The sequence below is a fragment of the Biomphalaria glabrata genome, chromosome 3, assembly GCF_947242115.1.
Source record: "Biomphalaria glabrata chromosome 3, xgBioGlab47.1, whole genome shotgun sequence".
Classification (NCBI taxonomy): domain Eukaryota; kingdom Metazoa; phylum Mollusca; class Gastropoda; family Planorbidae; genus Biomphalaria; species Biomphalaria glabrata.
In genome coordinates, this window is record NC_074713.1 from 49,973,082 (window position 1) to 50,001,067 (window position 27,986).

General features: G+C 35.9%; 1 protein-coding gene across 1 annotated transcript; it reads right to left on the minus strand.

Moving 5' to 3' along the window:
* Nucleotides 1–1,621: 1,621 nt before the first annotated feature.
* Nucleotides 1,622–27,059, minus strand: LOC106055423 (silk gland factor 1-like). The gene is made up of 3 exons (XM_013211680.2): nucleotides 26,385–27,059; nucleotides 5,889–6,031; nucleotides 1,622–4,816 (listed from the first exon to the last, which is right to left on the minus strand). Exons 2-3 carry the CDS (start codon nucleotides 5,929–5,931, stop codon nucleotides 3,450–3,452), a joined length of 1,410 nt encoding a protein of 469 aa, XP_013067134.2. The 5' UTR covers nucleotides 5,932–6,031; nucleotides 26,385–27,059; the 3' UTR covers nucleotides 1,622–3,449.
* Between the last annotated feature and the right edge of the window lie 927 nt (nucleotides 27,060–27,986).

Genomic DNA, 27,986 nt, shown 5'->3' on the forward strand with positions numbered 1-27,986 from the left:
TAGTTTATCTTTAAATTTGAGTATTTACTAATTGACTCATTTTGAACATTAAATTTTAAAGCTCGTTTTTTTTTTTTACATGATTCAAATAATATCCAACAACAAAACAGAGAAATACATATAAATCTTATATAAATAAAGAAAGTAAAAGAAAAAGGAACAATGCTTTGGTCACTTAATGTCTAGTTTAATCCCCTTCTTCCTATAGTACAGACATTGTTTGGTATAGATCTCTTTCCAAAAAACATTATATTTATATACACATCATGACAGAATACATAAGGATAGCTTATATCTACACAGACTATTGCAGCATCCAAAGAACAACAAGGTGATCTACACATATGACGTCTCGCAAGGTGGTGTACAGATACGACGTCATCTCCATTCATCCACATTAAAACATAATAAATTGTCACCCAGTCTCCTAGTGTCAGTGTCATAGTGTCATTGTCATTTACCCAAGGGACGTAGCAGGCCATTAGAGGGTATGGACCACTTCAAGGGCCCCTTTTTTGTTTTTCATCTAGTTAATTTTCTTGAAACGCCTACAATGTCATGTATTTGTAGCATCTGTCCAGTCTCATGTTTGACCCTAAATGTTATGTATTGTGTACAGCGTTTTACATATGTCATGTAGTAAATGTCAAGAGTACCCCAAAATGTCATTTCAGTCTGGGACATCCAGGTGTTGAGTACTGAATGCCACAAACACACTAAAGGTACAGCGACCATTTAGGTCTATGAGATAAAATTAGATTGTACCGTGAACATTCTGCAATGAGTAAAATTACACGAGGGGGTGGGAAGTTAGGGGGGGGGGGGGTAAATGCCCTTTCAGAGACTGCTGACCATCACAGTCGTCTTCTAGTTAACTTAGTGAGGATAATGAGCTCCGTTGATATGTGTAATAGAACTAACGAATGATCTGATTACAGTGGAATGGTCAGCGCAGATATGAAACCGAAGAGTGAACTGTTTTTAAAACCATGGTATTGTTACATGGGACAAGATATACTCGCTCCTCTCAAATTTAACAAACAACAGGACACTATTATAGCAATGAAAATAATTGTCTCTCTGGCTACCACGTCTATAGCGTGTGTACTTCGAATACTATTTTTTTTTCAATCGTCTAGTTTTGGAAAGAAAAGAGGTAAAATAAATATGCCTAATACATACTAGAACGCTCTTATTTTTATTTTTTTTAAATCGAAGTTGAATGTTAAAAACTATGTTTCCCTCGGTTGATTCGTTAACTAATTGTTGAACACACAATTCTATTACATGCAAGCGGGAAGGCTGTGGGTTAAATGGCGCCATTTACTTGGAATAAAAAATGTATGCTTTTCTTTTTTTTTTTTAAATTAATATGAAAAAAATGAAACTCTGTGGAAATAATCAATTACCCTGTTTTAGTAATGTTATTTTGGGGGGGGGGGGGGGGGAAGTCAACAAAATGAATGACGTAGTACACATAAAGCTATGTATGGCAAAATTTGTCGCTTTGACATTGAATGATTAACGAAAGTGCGACTGTTTCTTTTATTGGTTACGGACCGTCAATGTCTACACATTTTTCATAGGTCACTGAGCCCGTCCGTAACCCCCTCCCCCCCCCCCCCCCCCCGAAACTTGTACCTTTTTTTTTTTTCCATTCCTACAGAACTCAGTTTTGTCATAACCATATATTTCTTCGTTTGTGTTTATTTGTTTGGTTTTGTTTTAAAACTATTTTACATACAGAGGTTAGGGGAGAAGTAACTAGTACCTAATATCATCAGGATGTGTACAAATACTAAAAGAACCAAAAAATAAAAAGCAATTTATAAAAAAAAAAAAACAATAAACAATACATTATAGCAAGCAACATGAGTATAAAATAAATATTTCCATCATTGTTCAATATCTTTGAGATAGGTAATGAATGCACTGAATTCAAATAGAAGTCTATTATATCACTATGTACATGTACACGACTATGTACATATATAACGTGTAAGTGCGGTGCTCTATAAGCGATCTGTACAATGATATATATCTTTGGTGTACTAGCAGGAGCATAACAAAATGTCTCGCGAGCCTCTGGGAATGTTTTTTTTTTTCAAAATCTTTGACCGAGCCTGTACTGAGAAGCCCTTCAATATGTGTACTTTATTTTCTGTGTGTACTGGACACACAGGTTTATGTACACACAAACACAGCACAGTGATGAGAACAGCAAGAAATTGTGGGCGATGGACAGACAATGTTATCAGGGGCGTAGCTGGCCTTTATTTTGACTCAGACTTAAAGAGTTTAAATAGTAACCCACCTCTGCCTACCTCACCTAACTATCTGGGACCATTTGGTAAAAATTATTTTTGATGAATAAAACTAGGGAACCCTAGATTCCTTTCTGTCATCCAGCTACGCCTCTGATGAAAGTTCGTTCCGGAGAAACGAACTTAAAAGGATGAAGAACATGAATACACATTCGTTGCAAGTCGTTGTAAAATCTATTGGAATTAATTAAACGCATTTTTTTTTTTGGCTATGTCAATACCCAATCTGGGCACACCTTGTTATCAGTTTTGACCTTTCTCGTACTTGCTTTTGTAGTAGATTTTCAAACCAAAATCTTCGTGGAAAAAAAAAAAAAAAAGCAAAGTTCTACATCTTCATAGTTCAATGGAATATCTAATATAGATATTTTGTCGATTAATGCAACTGATTTAATGATTAGAGAAATAAAATAAGCCTTTTTTTTTTTTAAATTGGTGTGCGTTTTAATTTAAAGATAGAATAGAAATTGCGTTCTTAACTTCAAAATATATGCAAACATAAATACAAAATATGTTACACTAGAGTTATAAGATGTGTGGCAGACCAATGTGAATAGGAAATAGTGTTTATAAAATATGACGTTTTGCTTAAATAATATAGAAAAAAAAAACAAATCTTTGGAAATTTAAAGCTTGACAATGTTTGTTTTTTGTCTGAATCTCCGACCTGGGAGAGTTCCAAGAACTATCACGAGTATCTTTCAAATGTCATGGATGTCACGTGACTGCTAGCCGCCCCGACCACAAACGAGATGACGTCATCTCGTGACGATATCACAACGTTTGATTGTCAGTGTCCAAAAGCACGTTGAACTGGACTTCAACTATTATACATGAGTGAGTCTCTCGCATGAAGAGAATCTTCTTTGAGTCTTCAAGCAGCACGCGTTTATCTTTAAAACGTATCAGCGTACGTGCTGATAGCTAATGTGCATGTATGTGGTGGTTCTCGGAGTAGCGAGAAATTTGGACACGGGGAAAGTTTGGGTTCGAGGCTTAAACGTCTCTGACAGCAGGAACATTGTAGGAGGAGCCTTGGTTGCTGTAAAAGTTGTTCTCATACGATCGGTTGTTATACTGATCGCATTTGGGCGGGCTGAAGCTGCTCCTCGTGGTGGCCTGATGTCATAAGTCCACGGTGGACTGGTACGCTTTGTAGTAACCGCCGGCGTCATGGTGGTTGCCCATGACTGGAGGAGAGGAGTCTTTCACCATGGTGAGAGGTGACATTTGGGTGTAGGCGCCGTAGCCCATGGTGTCGTAGAAGGGTTTCATGTCCAGCTTGTTGCTCTCGGACATTAAGTTGTTGATGGAGAACGGGTGGTTGAAGGAATGGTTGGGGTTCAGCTGGTGCATGCCTGGATGATGGTGCTGATGATGTGGGTGGTAGTGACCTGAAGGGTAGTGGAAGCCCAGCGACTGACCGTAATCCTGGGTGTTCAGAGATCGGAGATCGGCGCCCGGTACGCCGTGGTGGTAGGGGATGGATGTCTGAGAGGTGATGGGAGTGTGACACACCTGGGGAGGAAGGCTCTGTGCCGGGGGAGGGTGCGAGATGTCCTGTGGGTGAGGGGAGGAGTTGGACATGACCTCTGATTTCAGCTGGACAGGCGCTGAGTTCTGGTGCTGCTGAGCTTGAAGGTGCTGCTGATGGTGAGGCGGTTGCTGGTGATGATCTTGAGGTCGTGGCGGCGTATGGGGCGTGGGGTGAGAGTGGTGCTGGTGCCCACCAGGAATGGGAGAGCTCATCGGGCTGTGATCGTCCCCGGACTGATTGCTCTCGTCGTGGTTAAGACTTGAGTCGTCGTGAGTCCTGTCCGAGTTGGACGTCTGCCGGATCATCTCCTTCTTGGGACACTTAAACCTTTTTTGTCGTCGAAGGTAGCATCCGTTTTCAAACATGTTCCCAGAGTCTGGGTGCAGGGCCCAGTAGCTGCCTTTCCCGGGCCTGTCTGGCGTGCGCGGGACTTTGACGAAGCAGTCGTTAAAGGAGAGGCTATGCCTGATTGAGTTTTGCCAACGCTGCTGGTTCTGCCTGTAGAAAGGGAACAGGTCCATGATGAACTGATAGATCTCACTCAGAGTGCACATTTTGTTCTGGGACTGCTGTATGGCCATCGTGATCAGAGAGATATAGGAATAGGGCGGTTTGGCGTGCGTGTAAGCGCGTCTGTAGTTTTTATCCGTGCGAGGTCTGTTAAGGGAGCCATTTCTATCCATCAAAGACTGATCGAACTGACGGTTGCCTATGGGCGAGATCCCTGCCATGGCGCCCATCCCGTTTCCAGCCATGGCGCCGTATCCTCCCATGGAGGTCATGGAGGTCATGTTCCCCATGGCGCCCATGCCACCCATGGAGTTCATGGTGTTCAGGTACGTCATAGATTGGGGGCTGTAGCCCATGGGGGGTATAGACGACATGGCCGCTGATGGCATTGGAGACATGGACTGCCCCATGGAGTTGATGCTGTTACCGTAGCCTGACCCAATGCCTGTGGAACACACAAGAACAAATCAGTTTCATTTTAGATAACTATTTATTTATTTATTTTTTTTTTGTCTAATGAAAAGGTATAATTAATACAGCAACAACACTACGGAAACAAAGATAATAAACTTTAATTAAATTCATTGCTTCATTATAAGAACTAAAATGGGTTTTGCTAATATAAATATTTCATAATAGACCATTATGTTTCCTTAAATAAACTAAATGTAAAATCTTAACAACACTAATGTCTTAGATTTTGATTTATTTTCGAATACAAACATTTTTTCGCCTTGTTTATGTTTGGCTTGTATCCACTAGTCAGATTTTTTTAAAAATTGTTCAGTTGGAAAACTGAGCTGAAGGGATATGTTGATACTTTCATTTTTATGTTTAGTTGAAAAGTTAATTTGGGATTGTTACTGCAACATTTTAAACACAATAATATAAATTTTATGAAATGGTCTAATTCTTTGAGCAATTAAATGAGGTAACATAGAAAAAGAAGAGAATCCTGTATGGAGAATTGTGGAGGCAATAAAATGGAATGAAATGGTCTAATTCTTTGAGCAATTAAATGAGGTAACATAGAAAAAGAAGAGAATCCTGTATGGAGAATTGTGGATGCAATAAAATGGAATGAAATGGTCTAATTCTTTGAGCAATTAAATGAGGTAACATAGAAAAAGAAGAGAATCCTGTATGGAGAATTGTGGAGGCAATAAAATGGAATGTAAGAAAAGAGTCCGACAATTAAAAGTGAAAGATGGGGAAAGAGATTAGACGTTTAAATTTACGGTGTTAAAAAGGCGCGAAAAATTATCCTAAATCACTTAAAAATAGTTGATCAACAGCATTATTAATCTCTACACCGCATACACCAAAATTCTAGCTAATCTTAGTTATTTATAGTTATTTTCCAAAGAAGAAAATACCCTAATGATTTTATTTAAATTCCTTACCATAGTAATAAATGTAAGGTGAAGGTGAATATAATCTAATCTTAACATAATAATACGAGTATCAATAATAATATAAGAGTAGTGAAATATTCTTTAAACACATAAACGTCTTACCTGAGCCCACGGGGTCATAGTGTGGTGGTTTGGACGTCAGCATGTTGGTGATGCGGCTGTCCGTCTGACCCCCAGGGACGTCCACACAGCCTGGGTACAGAGACGGGGTGGGTGTGGACACCGTGATGGCTGTTGGGTTGGAACTGTGGAGGAAACAAATGAAATATTTAGCTTGGCCGTGCGATGATAAAGAGGCTCCTCTTTAATAAATTACTATCACACGAAAACTCGTGTCAGCGGAATATTTGAATGTTGATAGAATTTTTGGTAAACTTATTTTTATAATTGACAATGATGATAAAGTTAGGGTTAGGGTTAACATAATAATAGTCTTCATTTTTTTAAAGCAAATTTTAAAACAAAAAGACGTCATTGTGTTGGCCACATCACACCATCATATACTAGCCCAGCACAACAGATGAAGTGCACCTCACAGAGAAAACATTACTGTGATTATGGCGATATATTTTTGAGATGTTTTGGTCGTTGTCTAGAGTGTCTTATTCGTGATAAATAATTGTTTAATATAATCCTATTTATTTGGGGGCTAATAAATTTTCTAAACAAGATATGTTACACATAAACTCCAGGGCGGCCCTAGTGGGTCAGTCGTAGACTCTGAAAGGCTTGTAAAAAAAAAAAGGGTAATGTTCTACATGGATGTTACGAACAAATACGACCTGTTTAATCTTGTCCTATGCGATGTTTATATGTGAGTGCAGTGGATATTTTTAGATTTGAAAAGCAAAACTACTCGACTTTAGAAGACCAGAACAAACTATTTTTAATCTACTAACATATGGTGAACAGTTTACAACGCTTTTATTACCTGTCACTCTGTTTGCATTTTTGCAATCGATTATTATTTTTGTGTGTGTTTCTTACATTCATCTTACAGATACCTAAACATTATACAAACATAGTCGATGTTCAATATGATAGTTGTGAGCCTATTTAGTTAGGATTTGTATTATAAGATTCCAAATAGTATTCTAAAAATGGTATTCTTGTTTGAAAGTTACAGTTACTAGAATTTACTATTAGCGAAACTTAACAAGTAGAACTAAAAAAAAAAAAAAAAAAAGACATTCAAAAGCAATATCGATCAATTCGTTTTCTATTTAATTTAGTAGAAAATTTAAATATTCAGTTTTCAATTGAAATATTTGTGTTATCTATGATTGCATGTTGTTAAAAAAAAAAAAAAAAAAAAAAAAAGGGCTTTAGCTTAATGTGGGGTTATTTTAATATCTTATTCTGGTTTTAACAATCTAAATATGTATCATTATTATTTTAGAAAAGAAATCATATTCTTTCTCTGGCTCTGCCAGGGTCGAGCTTCGTCAGAGGGAAATAAATTTCATTGTAGACACCCTAACTATGTGAAACGTGGAATTTTTTTTTTTAATGTGGCAGGTCTGCAGTAATACTTCTCACTAACAGATGGCGGGAGTCTTCTTAAGAATGTTGGCTGGACTTGAATGTGTCTGCAAAGTCAGTTGTCCATTCCCTTATTATTATTATTTTATTATGTTAGAAACGAACGAGTGAGTATTCTTTCTCTGGCACTGCCAGGGTCGATTTTCGTTGGTATTATTATAATTGAACCGAATTAATTTTATTTCTCTGACACTTCCTTCGTTAGAGAGAAACAATTCAGTGTAGTCTCCCTTTAACAGTGTACACTGAGAACTTTTCTGATGATATGGTAGGTCTGCAGCATTACTGCCCCTTGACTGGCATTATTATCATCATAATAATTAATTATTATTATGTGATAAAACGAACTAATATTCATTCTCCTAGAAAAATATTTCATTACACTTACAGGATCAAGATTTAAGAAAAATTTAAAAAAAATAGAAATAAAAATATCAACATTCTTTCCCTTGAAATATCAACATTCTTTCCCTGAAATATCAACATTCTTTCCCTGAAATACCAACATTCTTTACCTGAAATATCAACATTCTTTGCTTGTAGAAATGTGTTTACAATGTCACAGGACTATATGAGCACTATCGAAATGTAGATAACAGTAATCTATTCACTAAGTGTATGACAGTCTCTACCCTGAGCTCTTTCATAGTTACAGTCTATCGTTAGATACTAAAGTTTAGATTCATAAAAAAAAAATATTTGAACCATTAAATTTCTGGTAGTCCCAAGCAACTTCAGAGAGACTCATTATTACTATTATTATTATTATTATTTATTATTATTATTTATTATTATTATGTTAGAAACGAACTAATATTCATTCTTTGGCGAAGCCAGGGTCGAGTTTCGTTAAAGGGAAACAAAATTCATCCTTTATCAGTTTCCACCGAGGAATTTTCTGGTGATGTGGCAGGTCTGCAGAAGTACCGCCCTCTGACAGGCAAAGAGAATGTTCCTAGGAATGCCAAGGGCCTTAAATGTATCTGTGAGGTCAGTTGTTATTATCCCTTCGGTTGATATAACAATGGGGTATATTGTTGTTTTAGATAACTTCCATAGACGCTTAATCTCCAGGCCAAGGTTCCCATATTTTCTTTGTTTTTCCAACTCAGTTTTTCTTAAATTATGAGACAGTGGTACGGCGATATCGATAATGGTAGCGGTTTTTTTCTTTTTTATCGATGAACTGCAAATCAGGGCGATTAAAGTCTACCGCTTTGTCCGAAAAAATAGGCCTATCCCGGTACAGTAGATGATCCGTAGACGTGAGAACCTCTTGTGGTGAGTATTTGTAATAAGGAGGAGTATCCTTACCGTCAAATTGTGTATTATTATTATTATTATTATTATTTCGCAAAAGGCCGTTGTTCTGTTACAGAATTAGCTGGGTTTTTTTTTAAACAAGGAAAGATCTTATCCTAGCCGCAATCCGAGGAATCTACGAAAGCGTGACTTTGGTCCTCTTCCGATGTCTATGTAAAAAAGACTGTACTTTGTCTATAGTGTATAATTCTTAACTTATGAGTATAAATTAATCATTTTTATTAGTGTATGTTGTTATTTCTTGTTTGTATAAAAGGATAAAACATATATGTTAGAACATTTCTTAAGTTAATCAAGTTTTTCAAAATGGCCAAAAACGCTATACACCTCTCTTTAAAAAAAATTAAGTTACTTCAGTTAATTATTTGGACAAATATTTTTACCTGGACTACTTTGATGCCTACGTTTTATTGTTACTACCCCAAAGTTGTATTTATTTTATGATTATAAAGAGTTCTAATCTTAAAAGTGTCGTAGCTCTAGGTTCGAACGTACCGCTTTCATTAATTCATAGTCCATTTACTACCTACAGTACGGTAATAAAATAGTGATAAGTAACAGATGTTCCCATTTTTTAAAATGCTCAGCTTCCGTACCGAGAGGTCTCGTTGTTCGTGCCCCGCTGAAGATTTTGAATTTGGGATTCGGCGTACCTGAGCCCACCCAACTCAAATGGATACCTGACTTTAGTTAGGCGAACATAAAGGTGGTTTGTCGTTGTGCTAACCACGTGACGCCTTCGTTAACCGTCGGCCACAGGAACAAATAACCCCATAGATGGCAAGGTATACATCGGGTACTTTGCTTTTTTTTTATAAGATTGAAGGCGGTAGGGTTAGGGTTAAGGTTGTGCTTCAACGGATAGTGATAACTACTCTAACAGCCTGTGACATGTAAGCCGTGGACTACTGGGCTGTCATGGCTATCTCTCAGTATAGCCAGGTGAGATTAGTTTGGACCTTTGCCAGAATTTCAAGCTTTATTATAGGCCATTACGTCAGACAGAGAAGATAGCGATGTGCTGGACAGGGGGCACTTAGGCTCATCACGTGACTAAGCAGACGATACGTGTCAAGGTTATCGTGGGTATTATATATACTCACGCTTCACAATAACTATTCTTTAAAACGTATACTTATTTTATTTCATAAATTGGGTTTTATATAGTGTAGAAGTAATCATGACACTGACAATTGCCAACGGTAGTAACCTTCAGAATTCGTAGTTACAAGGTTCACCATAACAAATATGTTTGCAAAAATACTCTAATAGGATTCAAAAAAATAATTACACACTCTTTTTACTCCTTTCCCCCCCCCCTCTCTCTCTCTCTCTCTCAAACACACACACACTCACTTCACAACACACAAAACTTCTACAGGCACAGAGACGAGCATAAATGTAATGAAAGTGGAATTATTATGAAAACTTTAGAAAGTTAAAATAAAACCTAAAAATGCTCTATTTTTTCTTGGGCACGTCACATTTTATTTTAGATTTACGTGTTATTTCATGTTATTTCTGTTGCTGGTTACAAGTAACTGTTCACATTATTAATGTAATGAGTTGTACGACAGTTAAAGGCAAGATGTATGACAGTTGTCTGTTTTCAGCTTAATTTTAGTAGGTAGACAAAAACCCATATTCTGGTACTATTCCAATCCCATGTCTTCATCCTTTAACATCCTTTATATGTACATAACATTGCAGCTGGTATACACAAAAAATCTATTTTAAAAGTAAAGTATCAATGTGACATTTGAATATAGACGAAACATAAGCTATTATTTCTGAAACCGCTTGTATTGTTTCCTTATTTTCTTTATGTATTATGTCATATTAGTATCTCATAGTATCTCTATCATAATACCATACAATATAATGTATTTTTTTCTATCACATAGATGTCCATAATGAAATGTCCTGATTCTTTGTTTTTTATGAAAAAGGTGTTGTTTATTCAATAAAATTAGAATTATTATAGCTTCCTTATGAAACTTTGTATGATCTTTGATTTTATTTTGTGTTTGGCCTGTTATGATTAGAAAACTAATGTTTACTTGTAGAAAGAAATGTTCGCCCAGTTTTACCATTTCCATACCATTAATGAACTATTTAAGGAATAGTTAAGAATTGTGTCAATATGACAATACCTCATGTCTTATTTTCATGTGTTTACAACGGGTTAATCTCCTAGCAACGTGATACAATTTTAAGCATTAACCTGCAGAACTGTGGTCTGACAAAATCAGTTTGTGCCAGGTATAGCTTCCCTTTTAAGAACCTCAACTCTGTGACATTTCTGTGATGATTGGTTTGAAAATAAAATTGAATTTTGATTTAAAAAAAAACACAAAAAACTAAACGTGAGATTGTATCTAAAGATAAAAGTAGTATGAAGTTCTCACATGGACGCTAATTCAATTGTTCTTTAGAGTTTCATTATTAAGAGAAGACTTATTCATTGTAAAATAATGAACCAAAATAAAAATTTCTTTGAAAAAAAAAATTATATAAATAAAACCATCACTATTAGAGATTTTTGTGACAAATTTTAAACAAAGAATTCTCCACCTATTTAGCGTGTCGAATTTTGTGAAGATCTAGTTTACGACAATAAAATACAGTTTGAACAGCAGACGTAGAGATAGTTATTGTAGAGAATTTATGGAGGCGATATAAGGAACCGTAAAGTAAAAAGGTCAGAAGTGGACAAACTAAACAATGTCAAGGTCGCTAAGCTGAAAGGTCACTTCTGCCAACTTAATAATACAACTTCATTTCTGCAACAGTGTTTACAAAAAGGGCGCAAAAAATATTCGTAAAGCGTTTTAAAATAGCCTAGATAGATGATGAAAACTTCCTTTGTTGTTTACACCGGATACACCGAAAATCTTGCTATTTATAGCTATCCGCTTTAAATGCTTACGCCTGATATGAAAATTGTATTTGTATTTTAGGTTTTTGGCACATCGGCACAATTTAAAATTGTACCTACGCAAATAAATAAAGGTGGACAGCCACAATTAACATTTTCTAAGAATTTATTTTTATTACATGAAAATGTCTGTCAGTAATTAACTAAAACTTGATGAACTATAGTTGAACTAGTGTTCTTGTTTTTTAAGTAATACATTTTAACAAATTAAAGAATTTCCCCGCGTGCGAATAGTTCTCCAAATAATGTGTTCCGACTCTCAATAGACGAAATGTATTTCCAAGTCTGTTTTAAAAACAACGTGGATGAACCGAGGTGAATCGTGACGTCGGAAGTGTGACGTGGCAACAAGCTATTGGTCTAAACTACCCACGGGATTTGATGTCGCAGGACTTGTAAAACGATTGGTCTCGGACGAGCTAACCCTGTGTTTCCAAAACGTTTTCTCTAACGGAACATTTCGCACATTCTGAGTATTTAGCGGAACACTTTGCTTTGTTACGCAGACATTAATTCATGTGTAGGCCTAGTAGTTAATTATTCCATTAATTCGTGGAACATGTTCAGGCTTCGTGGAACACGAGGGTTCCGCGGAACTTGGAAAACACTGAACTAGCCTATATATTCTTCGCAGATCATTTTTAGACATTCTTCTCTCCAAAGAACGACTTGGTTTTGTCGTTCTAGCTTTGCAGTAAGACGACCAGCTTATCTTTGCAGTAAGACGACCAGCTTATCTTTGCAGTAAGACGACCAGCTTATCTTTGCAGTAAGACGACCAGCTTATCTTTGCAGTAAGACGACCAGCTTATCTTTGCAGTAAGACGACCAGCTTATCTTTGCAGTAAGACGACCAGCTTATCTTTGCAGTAAGACGACCAGCTTATCTTTGCACATTAAAATATTTTTTTTTGTTCAATAGTATTTTTTTTAATGGAAAATATATTTGATAGATGTTATAGAAAGAATGAAGTATTAATAAATTCTACTAAACATTAGTTTAAGTAATATAAAGCAAGCTATTAGTAATGTTTAATACAGCAATCGATGAGTAAAGTTTGTGTTTTTTTAAATCGTAAAATAAATGAAGAAACAATAAGCCAACCGAACCAATAACTCTACAAAATCATTAGGTCAACCGAACCAACAACTCTACAAAATCATTAGGCCAACCGAACCAACAACTCTACAAAATCATTAGGTCAACCGAACCAACAACTCTACAAAATCATTAGCTCAACCGAACCAACAACTCTACAAAATCATTAGGTCAACCGAACCAACAAATCTACAACATCGTTAGGTCAACCGAACCAACAAATCTACAACATCATTAGGTCAACCAAACCAAGAAATCTACAACATCGTTAGGTCAACCGAACCAACAACTCTACAAAATCATTAGGTCAACCGAACCAACAAATCTACAACATCGTTAGGTCAACCGAACCAACAAACCTACAACATCATTAGGTCAACCAAACCAAGAAATCTACAACATCGTTAGGTCAACCGAACCAAGAAATCTACAACATCATTAGGTCAACCAAACCAATAGACCAACATTATCATTATGCCAACCGAACCTAGAAACCTACATAATTGTGTTGCACACGTGTACACATTGTGTACACAGCGTAGGACAACATTACGTAGTGCATACATTTTATTCTTATTTTATTATTACATGGAAAACATGGTTGTAAAACAAGAAAATATGGTAGACTTTCTATTTGGTTCAGTCGTTTTGATTCTTGCATAGACTCTTGGTTCAGTCTTGACCATGTCATCAGTTGTACAAATCATAGTTTTATAAATAGACTATAAAAAAAACAACACAGACCTATATATATTCTACCTAGACTGGAAAACGGAAACTAATTCTTATCCGATAATGATCAGATCACAGACCTATATAGATATGGATTGTTATGTACGTAACTCTTTTTCAAGCTGTATGGGAAGTCGCCTCGAATCTAGGAAAAGCAATCTTTTCTGAATCATCTTTAGTTTTCAAAGTTTAGAAATAATACAATACCATTTTGCAGATTTTTAAATAGAATTGGCTATTCATTACTGAAACTATATTTTCACGCAAATCTAAGAAATAAAGACATTTCCTGTGAGTTTTCATTGAGATAATGTTTTGAAAATCCTAGATCGAAATAATTGAAGTCTGTTAATTTTTAATCATTCTATGTACATTTAAATAAATTGATTATCTAGATCTTTCAAGAATATGTTCTAAAAATGGTAAAATTATAATAACGAGACGTGTAATTACTAGGTCTAGATTTAAACATTAAATTATATATTACATAGGTTAGGGTTGAAAAAAAAATGTACTTCTTATAACTACTTCACAAAAGAACGCTTTGTTTAAACTTTTTTCATTTTTTTTTAGTGTTAAAAGATGTCCATGTCTAGTCTAGATATAATATATATAGGTCTGTGATATGAATCTTTGATTACTTCCAATTGTACTAAAATTAAATCCAATGATAAATATAGATACTACATGTAAAATAATTTCAATGATCACTTGGACCTAACATGTTATCATGACATATAGATAAGTGCATCTATTCGCGTGTTGCCAACTTTAACATGAATATACACAGCCTCAAGCTAGAACACAGTCTCACGAGTTATTCAGTTACGTCAAATGGCTAGTATATGAACCTTACTTTGACTACGCCCCTGGACGGTCCTGAGATAAGAGGAGGACAAAGCTGAGTTAGTGACCACTCAATCGCCTGTGAGCAGCGCTGATAATATCACCACGACACGATCTGCCCTACGAGATAGCACACCTGAGGGCCCCTGTGTGACGTCAGATGACAGGTCGCAGTGATAACACTAAGCTGGCCTAATGCCCAGGGTTGAACAACTGCACTGGGGTATAATCTCCCGAATAGAAACTACCCGGTCTGGTGGAATCATTGTTCGTAGCGCCCTACCTTTGCCCACACCCACCTTCCTGTTTCATTTCATTATAAAATTCTTGTCAGAGTTTGATTCTTGATTAAACGAAACACTTTTTTTTTTTTTGCGCGGAAGTTTTTTTTAACTGAAAAATAAAATGTAGGTCAGGATGATGTACTATAACTTGATTTTGTACCAGATGTTCTATGATGTTATGATGTTCTATGATGTTATGGGATGTTATATGCTTCATAAACCACAGTATCTCCCAACAAGTCATGAAACTGAAGAAAATAGCATTCCAACAAAAGTAGTTTCCTGGTCGTGTGGTATGCTGTCTGGACTGTCGTTTTAATGGTCCCGGGTTCGATCTCTGCTGGCAGCCGTCCCACGATGCCCTTCGAGACGCTTAGGGTTAGGATGAAATTATCTTCATTGCTGAATGAATATCCAAAAGATCAAAAACAAAACAACCCATGATACAGGAGATCTGTGCTGATGGTGTTGATACGTGTCTATGTTTGTGTCACGTGGTGAAAATATGGTTACAATGTTGCTGTATTGTGTTGGTGATGATAGATGTGTTATTCGGTGCCTCGTTGTAATGAAGTGTGTGTGTGTGTGTTTCTATGGTGACGGTGGGAAGAGGTTAGCGATTGGTTGTGAAGGATGCAAGAAAGGTGACATTGTCGTCAGCAGTCTAAAATTAGGACAGACAACTCCAGAACGTGAGACTGAAAAGACATGTTACTGTAGTGAGCTACATTTTGTTCCAAATACCACTACATTTATATTAAAACTAAAGTCTACTACATTTATTTTCATTTTATATCAAGTTGATTTAGTCTATATTATAATAAAATTTATATATATAATATTGTTCACAAAAAAGTTATTCAAGCTATTGTAAGTTTTATAAGTTAAGATATAATACGATGACAGCGGTAGGGTCGTCCGAGTCTTTCGGATATTAAAAGCCAACGACCGTCATCAAGACTCTTTCAATCATAATAAAGATTTGTATTAGCTTTTTGTAACTTGTTTTAGTTCTAATTACAGACCACGAAAAGGGCGGCTTGGTGACGCAGAGATAGAGCCACAACCATTGGAAGGTCGGGCATAGAGACGAAATTCTCTGTAGAGATCCGAATGGAAAGATGCAAGAAAGCCGGTACAGACATCTTGATGAGAGTTGTCGCCTTGATGATAAGACTGGTCAAGTAAATATGGGCTGCACTAACAAAGAAGTGTTCACACATTTTAACTATCGTCATCGAAATACAAGAGAAAACAGTTGTTTACTTATAAGAACGTGATAAAAGAAACGGCAAAGTGTCAGACTGTATGCTGTAGAGAGAAAACAAACAAATGTGTTTCATTGGAAGTTATTCCAAATACCAAACACACGTGTGTTAACACACCAGTAGACAATATTTATGAATAAATGAAATAGACATTCTTAACAGTCCATTGAATCAGTTCAAATGTGTTACAAATACATTCAATTCATGACATTTTATTTTATTGTCTCAGGAGAATTTTAGAATGGTAGGATTTTTCTTAAACTTATTCTAGACATTATGCTTATCATTCAATCCAAAACAATATGGAAATGTTTTAGGAAACTCAGTAATAAAACAATGTATTCATACACATGTGGGGAAGATTTCATATTGGAACACATATTTAGTTGTTTTTTTTTTATGTTTTTGTTTTTTAGAAATAACATTGACAAAGCAAACTGATTATATTTACATGGCGATTTGCAAAATAGGAATTCCCATACAACTAAAATAGAGCAGTTTAGAATAGAAGCATAACTTCCGGGAGATAAAGTTTGATAGAGACCTAGATCTTCAGTTTGAGTGGAAGTCTAGAAATAGAAGTACTATATTTTCAACACGATATGAATGAGATTTAAAAGTATTTGTTAAATTTAAAACAAATATGTCCAACCCCGACACAGACTAGAGTGGACGAGAGCAGGGCTGGCAGTTTTAAACCTGGCACCTCAAGGGCGCCTCGCAGTCTCCACGTCTGGTACCTGTTCCATGTTGTGCTTTTCTCCAAGGACCCAGCTATTCTCATTTTACGCCGAGACTCTCATGGCGTTTCCGGTTTTAAGAACTGGATATTAGAAATCAATAGATCTTGGGAATGCGTTCAAGTTGGACGTTCTTAAAGTGTAGACTAAGTCAAATAGTAGACTGTAAACTTAGTCATAGAGTTGAGAAGATAGTGACTAGATTGAGTGAACATTTATAATACCAAGCAGAGAAAGGAGGCAGCAAGTAGGCCTATTAGGAATAAGATAAATTAGTTTGGAGCAACTCCTTCAACAAGCTTTCCACACATCGCTAGATATTAACAGAGGAGTGGACTGCTCAAGAAACAGAAACTAAGATTTGAACTGTCTTTAAAGTTAGTTGTCAACAATTTTCGGATTTAGAAACAGTGAGATTTAAAGAGAAACCAACCATTTCCTACCGACTTATCAAGGAAAAGAAAAATGTGGATATTCAAATAAATGAAATATTGTATATTTTCCAATTGTTAGGTAGTGAACACAAGATAGAGATAAAATTAAGTGAACACACGAGAGAAATAAAATTAACAGACAAAATGAAACATTTAGTTTTCCGGTAGTTCTGCCCACCTAGCTCCAAATAAAACAGTGAAATTTATATATTTTGTGTTAGCGAAGCGGGTGCTGGAAGGCGGAACTACATCTAGCAACTCTCTACGTAGCTTTGCTATCCTTGTTTGCCCTATACTAATGTTCATTATTGAACTACTTAGATACATTTCAAAATTTGGTTACAGAAATATGAATATTTACTGTTTCATACTTATAAGTGCTGGAAGACCGTAGAATAATTTGCCGCTAGTAAGTCGGCCATCTTGAGGCAGTTAAGTGTCTCTTGTAATAATTTCGACCAAACTTTGACCCACTTGCAAATGAGTTACACGTCTGGCCTATAAAACTACTGAAAGTTTCTTGACGAAACGTAAAAAAAAGTTTTCTCGCTAAAAATTCATTGAATCAAACAGAACACGAACATGTTTAGTTTCGTACATACACAGTAATGTAGCTTATATTAAGTTAACCCTTACATTGTTTCGAATCTATTTTATTTCATAAAGCAATTTTTAAAAAGGGTGCTTATAGGATGATCCAGAAATGTCTGAAGTCTCTATCAAACATTAGTAACTACTGCGACCTAGTGGGAAACAATTATCTCCTAGACCTGCTATAACGGAGCTGGAGACATGTCCTGGGGATGTCCCATTTAGTTGTGGCATTTGAAACTCTGAAATCGCAATGTCATTAAATAAAACCGAAATAAAAAAAAAAGCCCAATGTTGTTGTGAGGTGGTTATGGGTTAAAGCTGGTTAAGGAAGTTCTATTCGTGGGTAGGTCCAAATAGTTGGACTTTTTGTTCTCTCTGCTTTTGTGATAAATCCTTTCTTTTCTGTTTCTTTCTCTTCCTCACAATCTCTCTCTCTCTCTCTCTCACACACACACACACGCACACACTACAGAGATTATACTAATAAATCCCTTTCAGGCCTACTTAATTTTAACATTACTTTTTCAGTAGAAAACCTTTGTAATAAAATTGATTAACAAATAAAACAAACAAACCAAAAAAATGTTTGGAAACCATCTTCAATATACAATATATACAATATACAATATATACCTCTACACCGGATATGACCAAATCATATCAAACATTACTATGACTGCGTAGCCACGGGAAATACAGAATTCCTCATTAATCTTCGGACACTCTTTATAATTATATATCAGTATTTTTCAACCATTCAAACCAATTTTAAACAATTTTACTATGTGTGCTAGGTTGAACCAGACATAATTAGTGTAGTGTGTAATTAGTGATACTCAAAGTTCTGGAAGGAAAAGAAATGGCAGTCTGTGACGGCCCATTGGTCTGGAGAAATTAAATGCCAGTATTGAGAAGCACAGACCACTTAAACATTGACTTAGATGTAGACGGCAAAAAGAAAATCTAAATTGACCACCGCGGACAACGGTTATTCCCTGCGCAAACTATGTAGGTCGCAGCTGGGGCTACGTAGCCACGGAAATACAGAATTCCTCATTAATCTTCGGACTCGAAGACAAACCTTATTATTATTATTATACTTAGACACGAACAAAAGAAAAAAAATCAAATTGTACTTATATTTTGTACTGGATATATTTTTTCCCTACTACTTCTACAAGCAATTATCACTCAACCTAGACTGTGATATCTTACACATAACCTCCAGAGATAATTAACAGGCGTTCAAGGTACTATTAATTATCACACCATTACCGACGTCTTTAATGAGCGGAGAACATTTGAAAAAAAAAGGTCTGATGTAAACTAAAATCAATAGCGCAAGACTGAGTCGTATTACTCGGTCGTAAGTTTTACGCTGTGGTGTTGTCTGGCCACGGACATGTAGAGCAGGCGATAATTGCTGGCATGGGATGGTATCGAGTGGGATCTAATTCTTACATCGTGTGTAATTATAGCATCGATACTGAGAAGATCTAGATCTATCTTCAGCCAGAAAAACCAGCGAAGAAACACCCCCCCCCCAACCTTCAAATCTATCTCCTCTACCACCACCCCCATCCCCCCCCCCCGAACTGTCACATGTCTAAATGTAGGTATCAAAACGTATTAATTGATTACCATTTGTTAAGACATGTTGTGGTGTGTGTGTGTGTGAGAGAGAGAGAGAGAGAGAGACGTATGTGCGAGTGTGTGTGTATATACACACCACGGTAGGGCAATTGTCGAACGGTAATAATTACTGTGTCAGTTACACGTGCGTGCTATGAACTATCTTATAAGACTGGCTAAGTCAGGGTGACCTTAATAGCGGAGCATCTTCCAGCACATGGGAATCCATAGTTAGCTATTATCACATTTATTCTAAATATGGTTTAAATAAATATTGATGACATTTTTAAAATATATATATATTAAGTTCATTACTCGCGGATTTTGGCAAATGGGCACCAGAGGCGTATCTAGGGTGGGGGAGGGAGGGGAGAGAATTTAAAAAATCCCCCCCTCCGGGTCGCAACTTCAGTGGGGCTTCCAAAGTGTGTTTTTACATTGAATATATAGTATTACGCCAAACGCAGGGGCCCCCAAAGAGGTCATGCCCCGGGCCCCCAAAAATGATGGCAAATTCCTAGCTACGCCCCTGACGGGCACTAAGGGAGTTAATGCTTGACTTGTAACCTACAAATCGATCCAATAGATTATTGAATCTTTTTTTGTTTGGTTTCAAGACCTAGGTCCATTATGGAGGTGAGCGCTCGTCTGTTTAGAATGTTAACCAGGGTGTGGTGTGAGACTAGCACAAACGAGTATCTCATCCTCCTGCATTCCATTGACAAGACATTTAGAATATTTGTTCATCAAGTTGCTTTGGCTTTGTTTTATTGAAGAATTTTCTCAACTTCAACTCCACAATGTCAAAGACGATAAATTAAAAGTCTCTGTGGCCAATTAAATAAAAAAAAAAAAAGAAGAACTCTAGAGCTCGAACTAAAAAAAAAAGAATCTATAAATGTAACACTATCTCAATGTATTCTTCTTTATCGTCTTTATTGCCTTTTTTTGTTTTGCAATTTGTTAAAAAGTGAGCACAATTGATCATGTACATTTCAAACAAAAAGACCTAGTTTATCAACACTCCCTTGAGTTTGTACACCGGATACGCCAGAAAGCTAGTTTCTTAGAGTTATCTCCCGCCGTGTACCAAAATATCCAATACAATCATGCATTAATTTGTTCTACAGATATCAACGAGACCAAGTCTTATAGTGTTAGCATTATTCCGTTGGGCAGACACTAAAACCATTGGAATGTTTAGGGCTTCAGTAACACAAATAGTTCTCTTCGTATAGAAAGAAACGAGAAACACAAAGACGCTGTTTCATAGACATTATGATAATCTACTATCATAGTTCATAATTGATCTTGCTTAATAGTTTATTATTATTATTATTATTATTATTTTATTGTTATTTTCAAGTCAATGTTCAAGCTCTGGCACTTCGATAGAGATAATTACAATGATCATCAGTTTATATTTACAACACTGTCATGCGCAAAGCATTGTTTGTAACCCAGCTGTCACCGGTTAGTAGCTTACTTCCGGTTCGTCTGCCTAACACTGTTACAATTGAAGACAATTATTTCAGTCTTGAGCTCTGTGCATTTTTAAACTTTAGTTTTATGTTATTTTGTTTGTATTTTGTATTTTTTTTTTCATTAAAGAAAATCTTAAATGTTTATTTAATTTTGTCGTGATGTTGTAATATCTTGGGGCTTACGTGAATATTCAGTTGTATGAATAAATATAGCAGAGCCTTGACATTGATAAGAGGCTATTGAATAATTTTGATTGTGTGTGTGTATTTATTTAAAATTATAATTGTAATTTACTATTGACATTTTTATTAGTAGTTGGTGTATGGTAATATAAAAATAAATAAATAATTTCGTAGACTAATTAAAAATATTATTCTATATATGTTGTTCATATGTATTTATATTGTACCGATTTTGGTAATTATACGCCACCTGGGGCGTCTATACATTGGGTGGTGCCCCACTTTTACAGTGTGAAAAGAATAATGTTTATTTATTTATAGTTTGGTTATAGGCTCATCAAATCGCCCAAGATGGCTAGTTCTAGCGCTCATTAATGTCATTGAGACAGTAGGCTCTAAAGTCGTTGAGACCAAAGTCTAATAATGAAACGATATAAAATGTTCATCACTTTTGTAAATGTTTTCATGTCATATAGTCTTATATTTCTTATATTATTATTAACAGCTTAATTTTAAGTTTCACAACTAAAGGTTTTAAAAAAATATATCTTCAGGTGTTTGTGTGTGTTTCAATTAATTAATTCATTCATTTTGTACAAAAGGCCGCAAATGTCGGAACTATTAAACCAGTCAGGGAATAAACTATGTATTGGCAAAAAAAAAAAATTCCTTAGTAATAGTTCTACAGTAGTGGTTTAGGTCTGGTCATCGTAAGTAGGTCAGTCTACTTCGTCATTACAAGACACAGCAACTTTTAGATAAAATTGACCACAAGACAAAGAAATGCGATAATAATGGACAGATTGAAATTAAACGACCGCTTTTGATACTAAACTTTTACTAGTTCACTTATGTCCGCTATTTGTTGTCCAAATTCGACAACTAAATTTAGATCTAGACCAAGTCCATAATTAGTTTTCAGTTAATAACTCTGGATCCAAACTACTTCCAATAATCAATACAACATAACTATATCCTAGCCTATCGTTGTCGATTTTACTTTTATATATTAATATGAAGATTGATGTGGAGTCTGCAATTCGCTTTGTAAATATCATGCTACCGCATTAAAAGGGAGAGCAAGCCTACTGCTTTAGTTCTAAGTTTTTCGGCTTTTCTTTTGTTGCTGACGACTATGAATAATTCTTAATATTAGACAACTAAATGACTATATTATTTTCAGCTATCATTAAGAGATAATGTGACCTCCAGGATGACGTAGTACAAATATCTTCATACCGCCACCTAGCGGTTGAAGAGGTACGCAACACACAAGGTGTGTATCTTATCAGAGACAAGGGCCCTCGACACGTGCTTAATGGACGGGGCCCCTGAGTGTGATGTACAGCAGAAGACACTTGAAGGAACCCGTGACTTAACAAAAAAAACAAAACATCTCGACCGGCCGACATTGAGAACATTGTTGCCATTCTTTACATTGTCAAACAAAGACAAGAAAAAGCAAGTTGAAAGAAGGAAACCCAGACCTGAGATGTACAGGACGTAGAAATAGGGCATAGATATATCTTTATACACCTTTAGAGATAGATTGTTGGATAGATAGATAAATAGATCGTTGGAAAGATAGAGTGATTGTTGGAAAGATAGATAGATGTTTGGAAAGATAATTAGATCGTTTGAAAGATAGATAGATCATTGGAAAGATAGATAGATCGTTGGAAAGATAGATAGATCATTGGTTAGATAGATAGATAGATCATTGGTTACATAGATAGATAGATAGATAGATAGATAGATAGATAGATAGATAGATAGATAGATAGATAGATAGATAGATAGATAGATAGATAGATAGATAGATCATTGGTTAGATAGATATATATATCATTGGATGGATAGATAGATAGATAGATAGATAGATAGATAGATAGATAGATAGATAGATAGATAGATAGATAGATAGATTTAAGAAAATTGTGCTGTTATTGCGTTATATTACAGTGTTTCCCAAACTGTACTCCACAGAACCCTAGTGTTCCGCGAGTCCTGACTAGGCGCCCCACGAACTACTAATCAACTCGGCCTACTAGACCTACATGTGAATTAACCTCTAAATAAATGCAGAACAAAAAAGATTCTTTGTAAACAATAAAATTCTATAACATCTCTCTGAACTTTGAACTGATCTAGCTTCTTACCCTGATTTCAAATAAAGATACCAAAAAAAAGATCAACCATTAAACGATTTCCGGTCAAGTTTTTCTGAAGAGTACCACACTATTTCAAAACAAGCTGCTCGCTATTTTAATTAACTTTTTTATAACCTGTTAGTGCCAAGAAGGAGTTTATGTTGGAACGAAATTAAATTCCAGAAACTGGCCAGACCCCATACTAGAGAGTTCAACCCACCTATATATCGTACCTGATGTCAAGAAGTTATCAAGCTCTTTAAGGATACAATACAATCAAAGTCATGACACCTTTATTACATAGATGTATATGTATCATTATATATATATATATATATATATATCGTTACAGTGTATCTATATTTTACTTAAAAGTTTTATACTATAAAAAAAAAGCCTAATTTATTTAAATAATAGAAAAAATCCAACCTTAAAAATATATTGTTCCGCCGAATTCCCCGAATGTGTGAAGTGTTCCGTTAAGGAAAAAGTCTGTGAACCACTGAGTTATAAGTTTACAATAACATGTGTCATTATCTTAGAGCTCGTTTTGTATGTCAGGAAATGACAGGCTTCATTTTTTTTATTATGTTGGAAGAATTAAAATTAGAATTAGAATTAAAAGTGGTCATAAAATTCTAAATTAAATAGAATTTGAATTATTAAATTAACAGTTGCGATAAAATTGTAATAATCTCAACGAAATGAAGCTAAATCACACAATTCATAAGCTGCGTTTTCCATTGTATTTAGTATGTGTTAAATTTTGAAAAACACGCCACTAATACAATGTTTCTCGGAAAGAAAATTTAAAAAAATGAAAAAACTGAAGGGAATATAAAAACAAGTAACGCGAAATTTAAACGAATTAAATATTTGTGGACTTTTGAAAGTTGTGTGACTGCGTGTTGAATGCAGAAATAAAACTTACATTCAAGGCACGTCTACTCGAAACAATCCTTTATCTTTGAGCACAGTTCTTGGATTGACACGTCAGTAGGGAAACAGACAATATAAGATCGAAACTCGGAGAGTTGTTAGCTGTTTCCCCCCCCCCCCATACAGATAGCTGATATTGAAGAAGTTTGTACTGTGTACCTCTGCCCTGAGTGAACCTTGTAGTACACACAATGTACATTTATTTCTCATCAGTTGTCCCCCCCCCCCAACCCCAGTAAAGAGAAAGAGATGGAATGGCAGACAGAAAGAAGACAAAACTGAGGGTCAGCAAGATGAAACACTGGTCAATACATGTGAACTTTGATTTCTGGACAGACAGAAAGTGTAATTATTGACATTATAAAACGTTGAGATCATTCTGTACAAATGGGGGATTCTGTCCCGGAAACGAATAGATGATTAAACTAGTTATCGAACGTTTGTATATCTGGTAAATAGATCTGGGATTGTTTTGTACTGTATTTTGAGTTTCATTTGCATTGTCCGACTTAGCTCAAGACATTTCTAAATCTAAAAACTTTTTCTTAGTTTTTGTCTTTTCTTGACATTTATTTCTGACATTTTCCAAACACTGGAGATGAATTAAATGTTATATTATAAAACACTATTGTCTGGCTTTCAATAAAATTTATTTTTGTAAGTATTTTTGTATTAAAGTAAAAAAAAAAAAGTATTTTAAATTATCCAAAAATTGACATGTAAAACTAAGGGGGAAAAAAAAAGGATAATATATTTGAAGAGCCTAAGTAGCTCGATTTTCATAGAGTGTATTTTTTTATATTGTGTCTATTCAGTTTTGATAATGTGTCTTAAACTTTGATATTATGTCTAAAGTTTTGATATTATGTCTTAAACTTTGATATTATGTCTTAAGTTTTGATATTATGTCTAAAGTTTTGATATTATGTCTTAAACTTTGATATTATGTCTTAAATTTTGATATTATGTCTTAAATTTTGATATTATGTCTTAAGTTTTGATATTATGTCTAAAGTTTTGATATTAGGTCTTAAATTTTGATATTATGTCTAAAGTTTTGATATTATGTCTTATTTTTTGATATTAGGTCTTAAATTTTGATATTATGTCTAAAGTTTTGATATTATGTCTTAAGTTTTGATATGTTTTTTAAGTTAGAAACTTTGACAGGAAACAGAGAAAATATTTGTGCTAACAAAATGAACCTACTCACATTTAAGGTCAAAGAAGAAATGCTTGAATGTTCCTATATTTACTTACGTTAATCTTTTCTAAACTTATTCCATTAGCTTATTATCATTAGTGGTTTGACTAGCGTTTCTTCATTTCTAAAGTTACAATTCTACAAATTGTCTTCATACTACTGTTTATGTGACACAAATCTATATATAGAATTAAATCCAGCCAGAAGTTTGGTGGTTGTCAGTGCACTGGATCACCTCCAGTAGATGGCTCTGTGAGAACAGTGTCGAATGGAAAACGATTTTTTTGTGTTTCAACCACCTCAACAAGCCGACTGAAAGAACTGTACAGAAATCTATTCAGCCGTGGTCCTCCAGTGTGTTCACTTTCAATCAGGTTCAGGCACCGCCATGACCTACTCTTGAAAGTGTTGATACAGATAAATAGAGACGTGTAGAGTTGAACTACACCACTGGATCGAGAAAGTTTACAGTCGGTCGGAGAATAGTTTCATCTAGTTAATGTTACTCAATACAGTTTTGTTATTGTTTCGTCTAGTCGTGCTAGGAAATATAAACTATTTCACGATTTATGTACAATTCGTAAATGGAAGGCTTATTAAGAAAAATCAATTATTTAGGTGAACAGAATTCAGTATGATAAAATGTAGGCCTGCGATTGGTAAACAATTAGGATTTCTACATTTCATAACTAGACCACACTTTACGATTTAGCAAAAACAATAACTTACAAAAAATAAAAAAATTAGAACAGAATTTATCAAAATCATTTTAAAAACAGCCTGGTCGAGTGGTATGTGTTTTGGGCTGTCATCTTGATCGTCCCGGCTTCGAACCCTGCCCTTTGCTACCACCCGCCGTCTTGCTGAAGGTTTGGACGAGAATGTAATGTTTGATTATGAAGGAACATCCAAAAGATATAAAACGAAAGAAACTTAATTAGTTAATTAAGAAGGGACTTAAGTATTTGTTTTGTTGTCAAGTACATTCAAAATGGCGACCGAACACCGTGAGTGTTGGTTTACTATGACTAGACCCTGTAGTTTTCTGTGTAAACCTAACAGATTTAGTGGGAGACTTGTGGGACAGGATACACAACGTTCAATAGTTTGTAAGAATTTCACAACATGTAACTTTATTCAAAATCAACTTGTCTACCAATAAATTGAGTCACTACTAAACTGGAGTAAAGGAATATTGAGTCTTACCTTGTAAACGAAAAAATGGTGACACCTTAACGGGTTAGTTCCGTACCTCCTGGAATCTAGGAATTGTCACAAGAACTTGGATCACGTTAGAACTAGAGCCATGCTTGGAACAAAATGTGTAGATCTACAGAAATTTAAACAGAAAAAATAAACGAATCACAAAAGACACTCTTGAAGATAACTTCTGGATACACGCTGAATAGTTTTAATCCATGAATTCTAGCTAGTGGATGGCATCCATGTACTCTGGTGTAGAGTTAAGACTTATACTTGAATGTTGACGCTGTGGTAGAGAACTTGTAGTCGCTGAATAAAGTCTGCGCTGATTTCTCCACTACAGGCCGCATGTATTTATTGTCAATATGGACCACTGGTGAGAGAGTTATCTCTTAAGTAAACGACTTTAGTATGCTCCTCGGCTAGGTAATGTTTAAACACAACAGGCGCACTCACTCCACATATGCAATTATTAATATTATTAATGGTCTGATTGCAGTAGCCTCCCTGTGAGCCTAAGGGCAGAAGAGCGACTGTTTGACGGGTTGAACTAAAAACTCCACAACTTCGGTAAACACAAAGTCCTGTTAGACTGGACGGCACACACTCGTAAAGCAACTCCTTTAGTGGAGTTGGGAAAATATACCCCTGTATGGAAGATGACCCTCAGCGATGTATTCCTCGGCTACCTCTTCCAGGTGGGCGGGACGCGGTGACAAGCAGATCTTATTTTTGCGACAGGGGACACGGATCTGCTCAGGCCACGCCTTCTTTGTCAACCAGATCCCCCGTTTCCGCGCTGGCTGAAGAGGTTCAGCAACGTCACTCATGCGGCTATCGATCGATTCTGGGCGGGGCCTAAGCGCTTCTCATCGACTGTGGGGTGAAAAACAAACCCCCTAGATCTCGTGTTTTTTTGGGGTTGAAGCATAGCGCCCAGAGGAAGGGGGCCTGGGCTAGGGGGAATCTTTGACTGATGTGCCGCCACGGACCTGGTCACAAATTGGAACATCACAAGAAGACTAATGATTTCTCTCGCGACATCGAGACGTTAATTAAGGGGCGGACTCCCCCCCCCCCCCAAGTTGATGTTGAAAGTTGTTGGTTTCAACACATCGATTCAACACCCCCCCCCCTTTTTTTTATTTTGGTTTACCTCCCCCCCCCCTCTCTCTCAGTATTTCTTTCTTACACCCAAAAGTCTTATGTTATCGATGTGAATACAATTCCTATTCAACTCCCCGCAACTTATTAATATTTGGCGCCCTCCTACAGAACTAGCCTCCTCCCCCCCCCCCCCCCCCCATTCCTATGTTCAACTGTTCCAACTTCTCAATTTAATTAACTCCAAAAGTTTCTGCAGTCTAAATATTAGCTGTTGGCCTGATCTCTCATTACGTCCCGGAGTCACATGGCCGAGTCTTTGGTCAAACGTAGCAAGAAGGAGTCTCAAGTTGGAGTGAGACAGATACAGTTGAGTTGACTTTACTTCTACACCCCTGCACCACACAATCACACAAACACACACACACACACACCGGACTTAAATTTTGTTTCCAGTCAACAATCTGAGATTAACTTTTGGTGGTTCAATAGTAAAGCAAT

Coding starts and splice junctions, on each gene's coding strand:
- LOC106055423 (XM_013211680.2), bottom strand. CDS start 5,931: ATGCTGACGTCCAAACCACCACACTATGACCCCGTGGGCTCAG. Junction 4,817..5,888: donor CTATGACCCCGTGGGCTCAG/GTAAGACGTTTA, acceptor TGTGTTCCACAG/GCATTGGGTCAGGCTACGGT.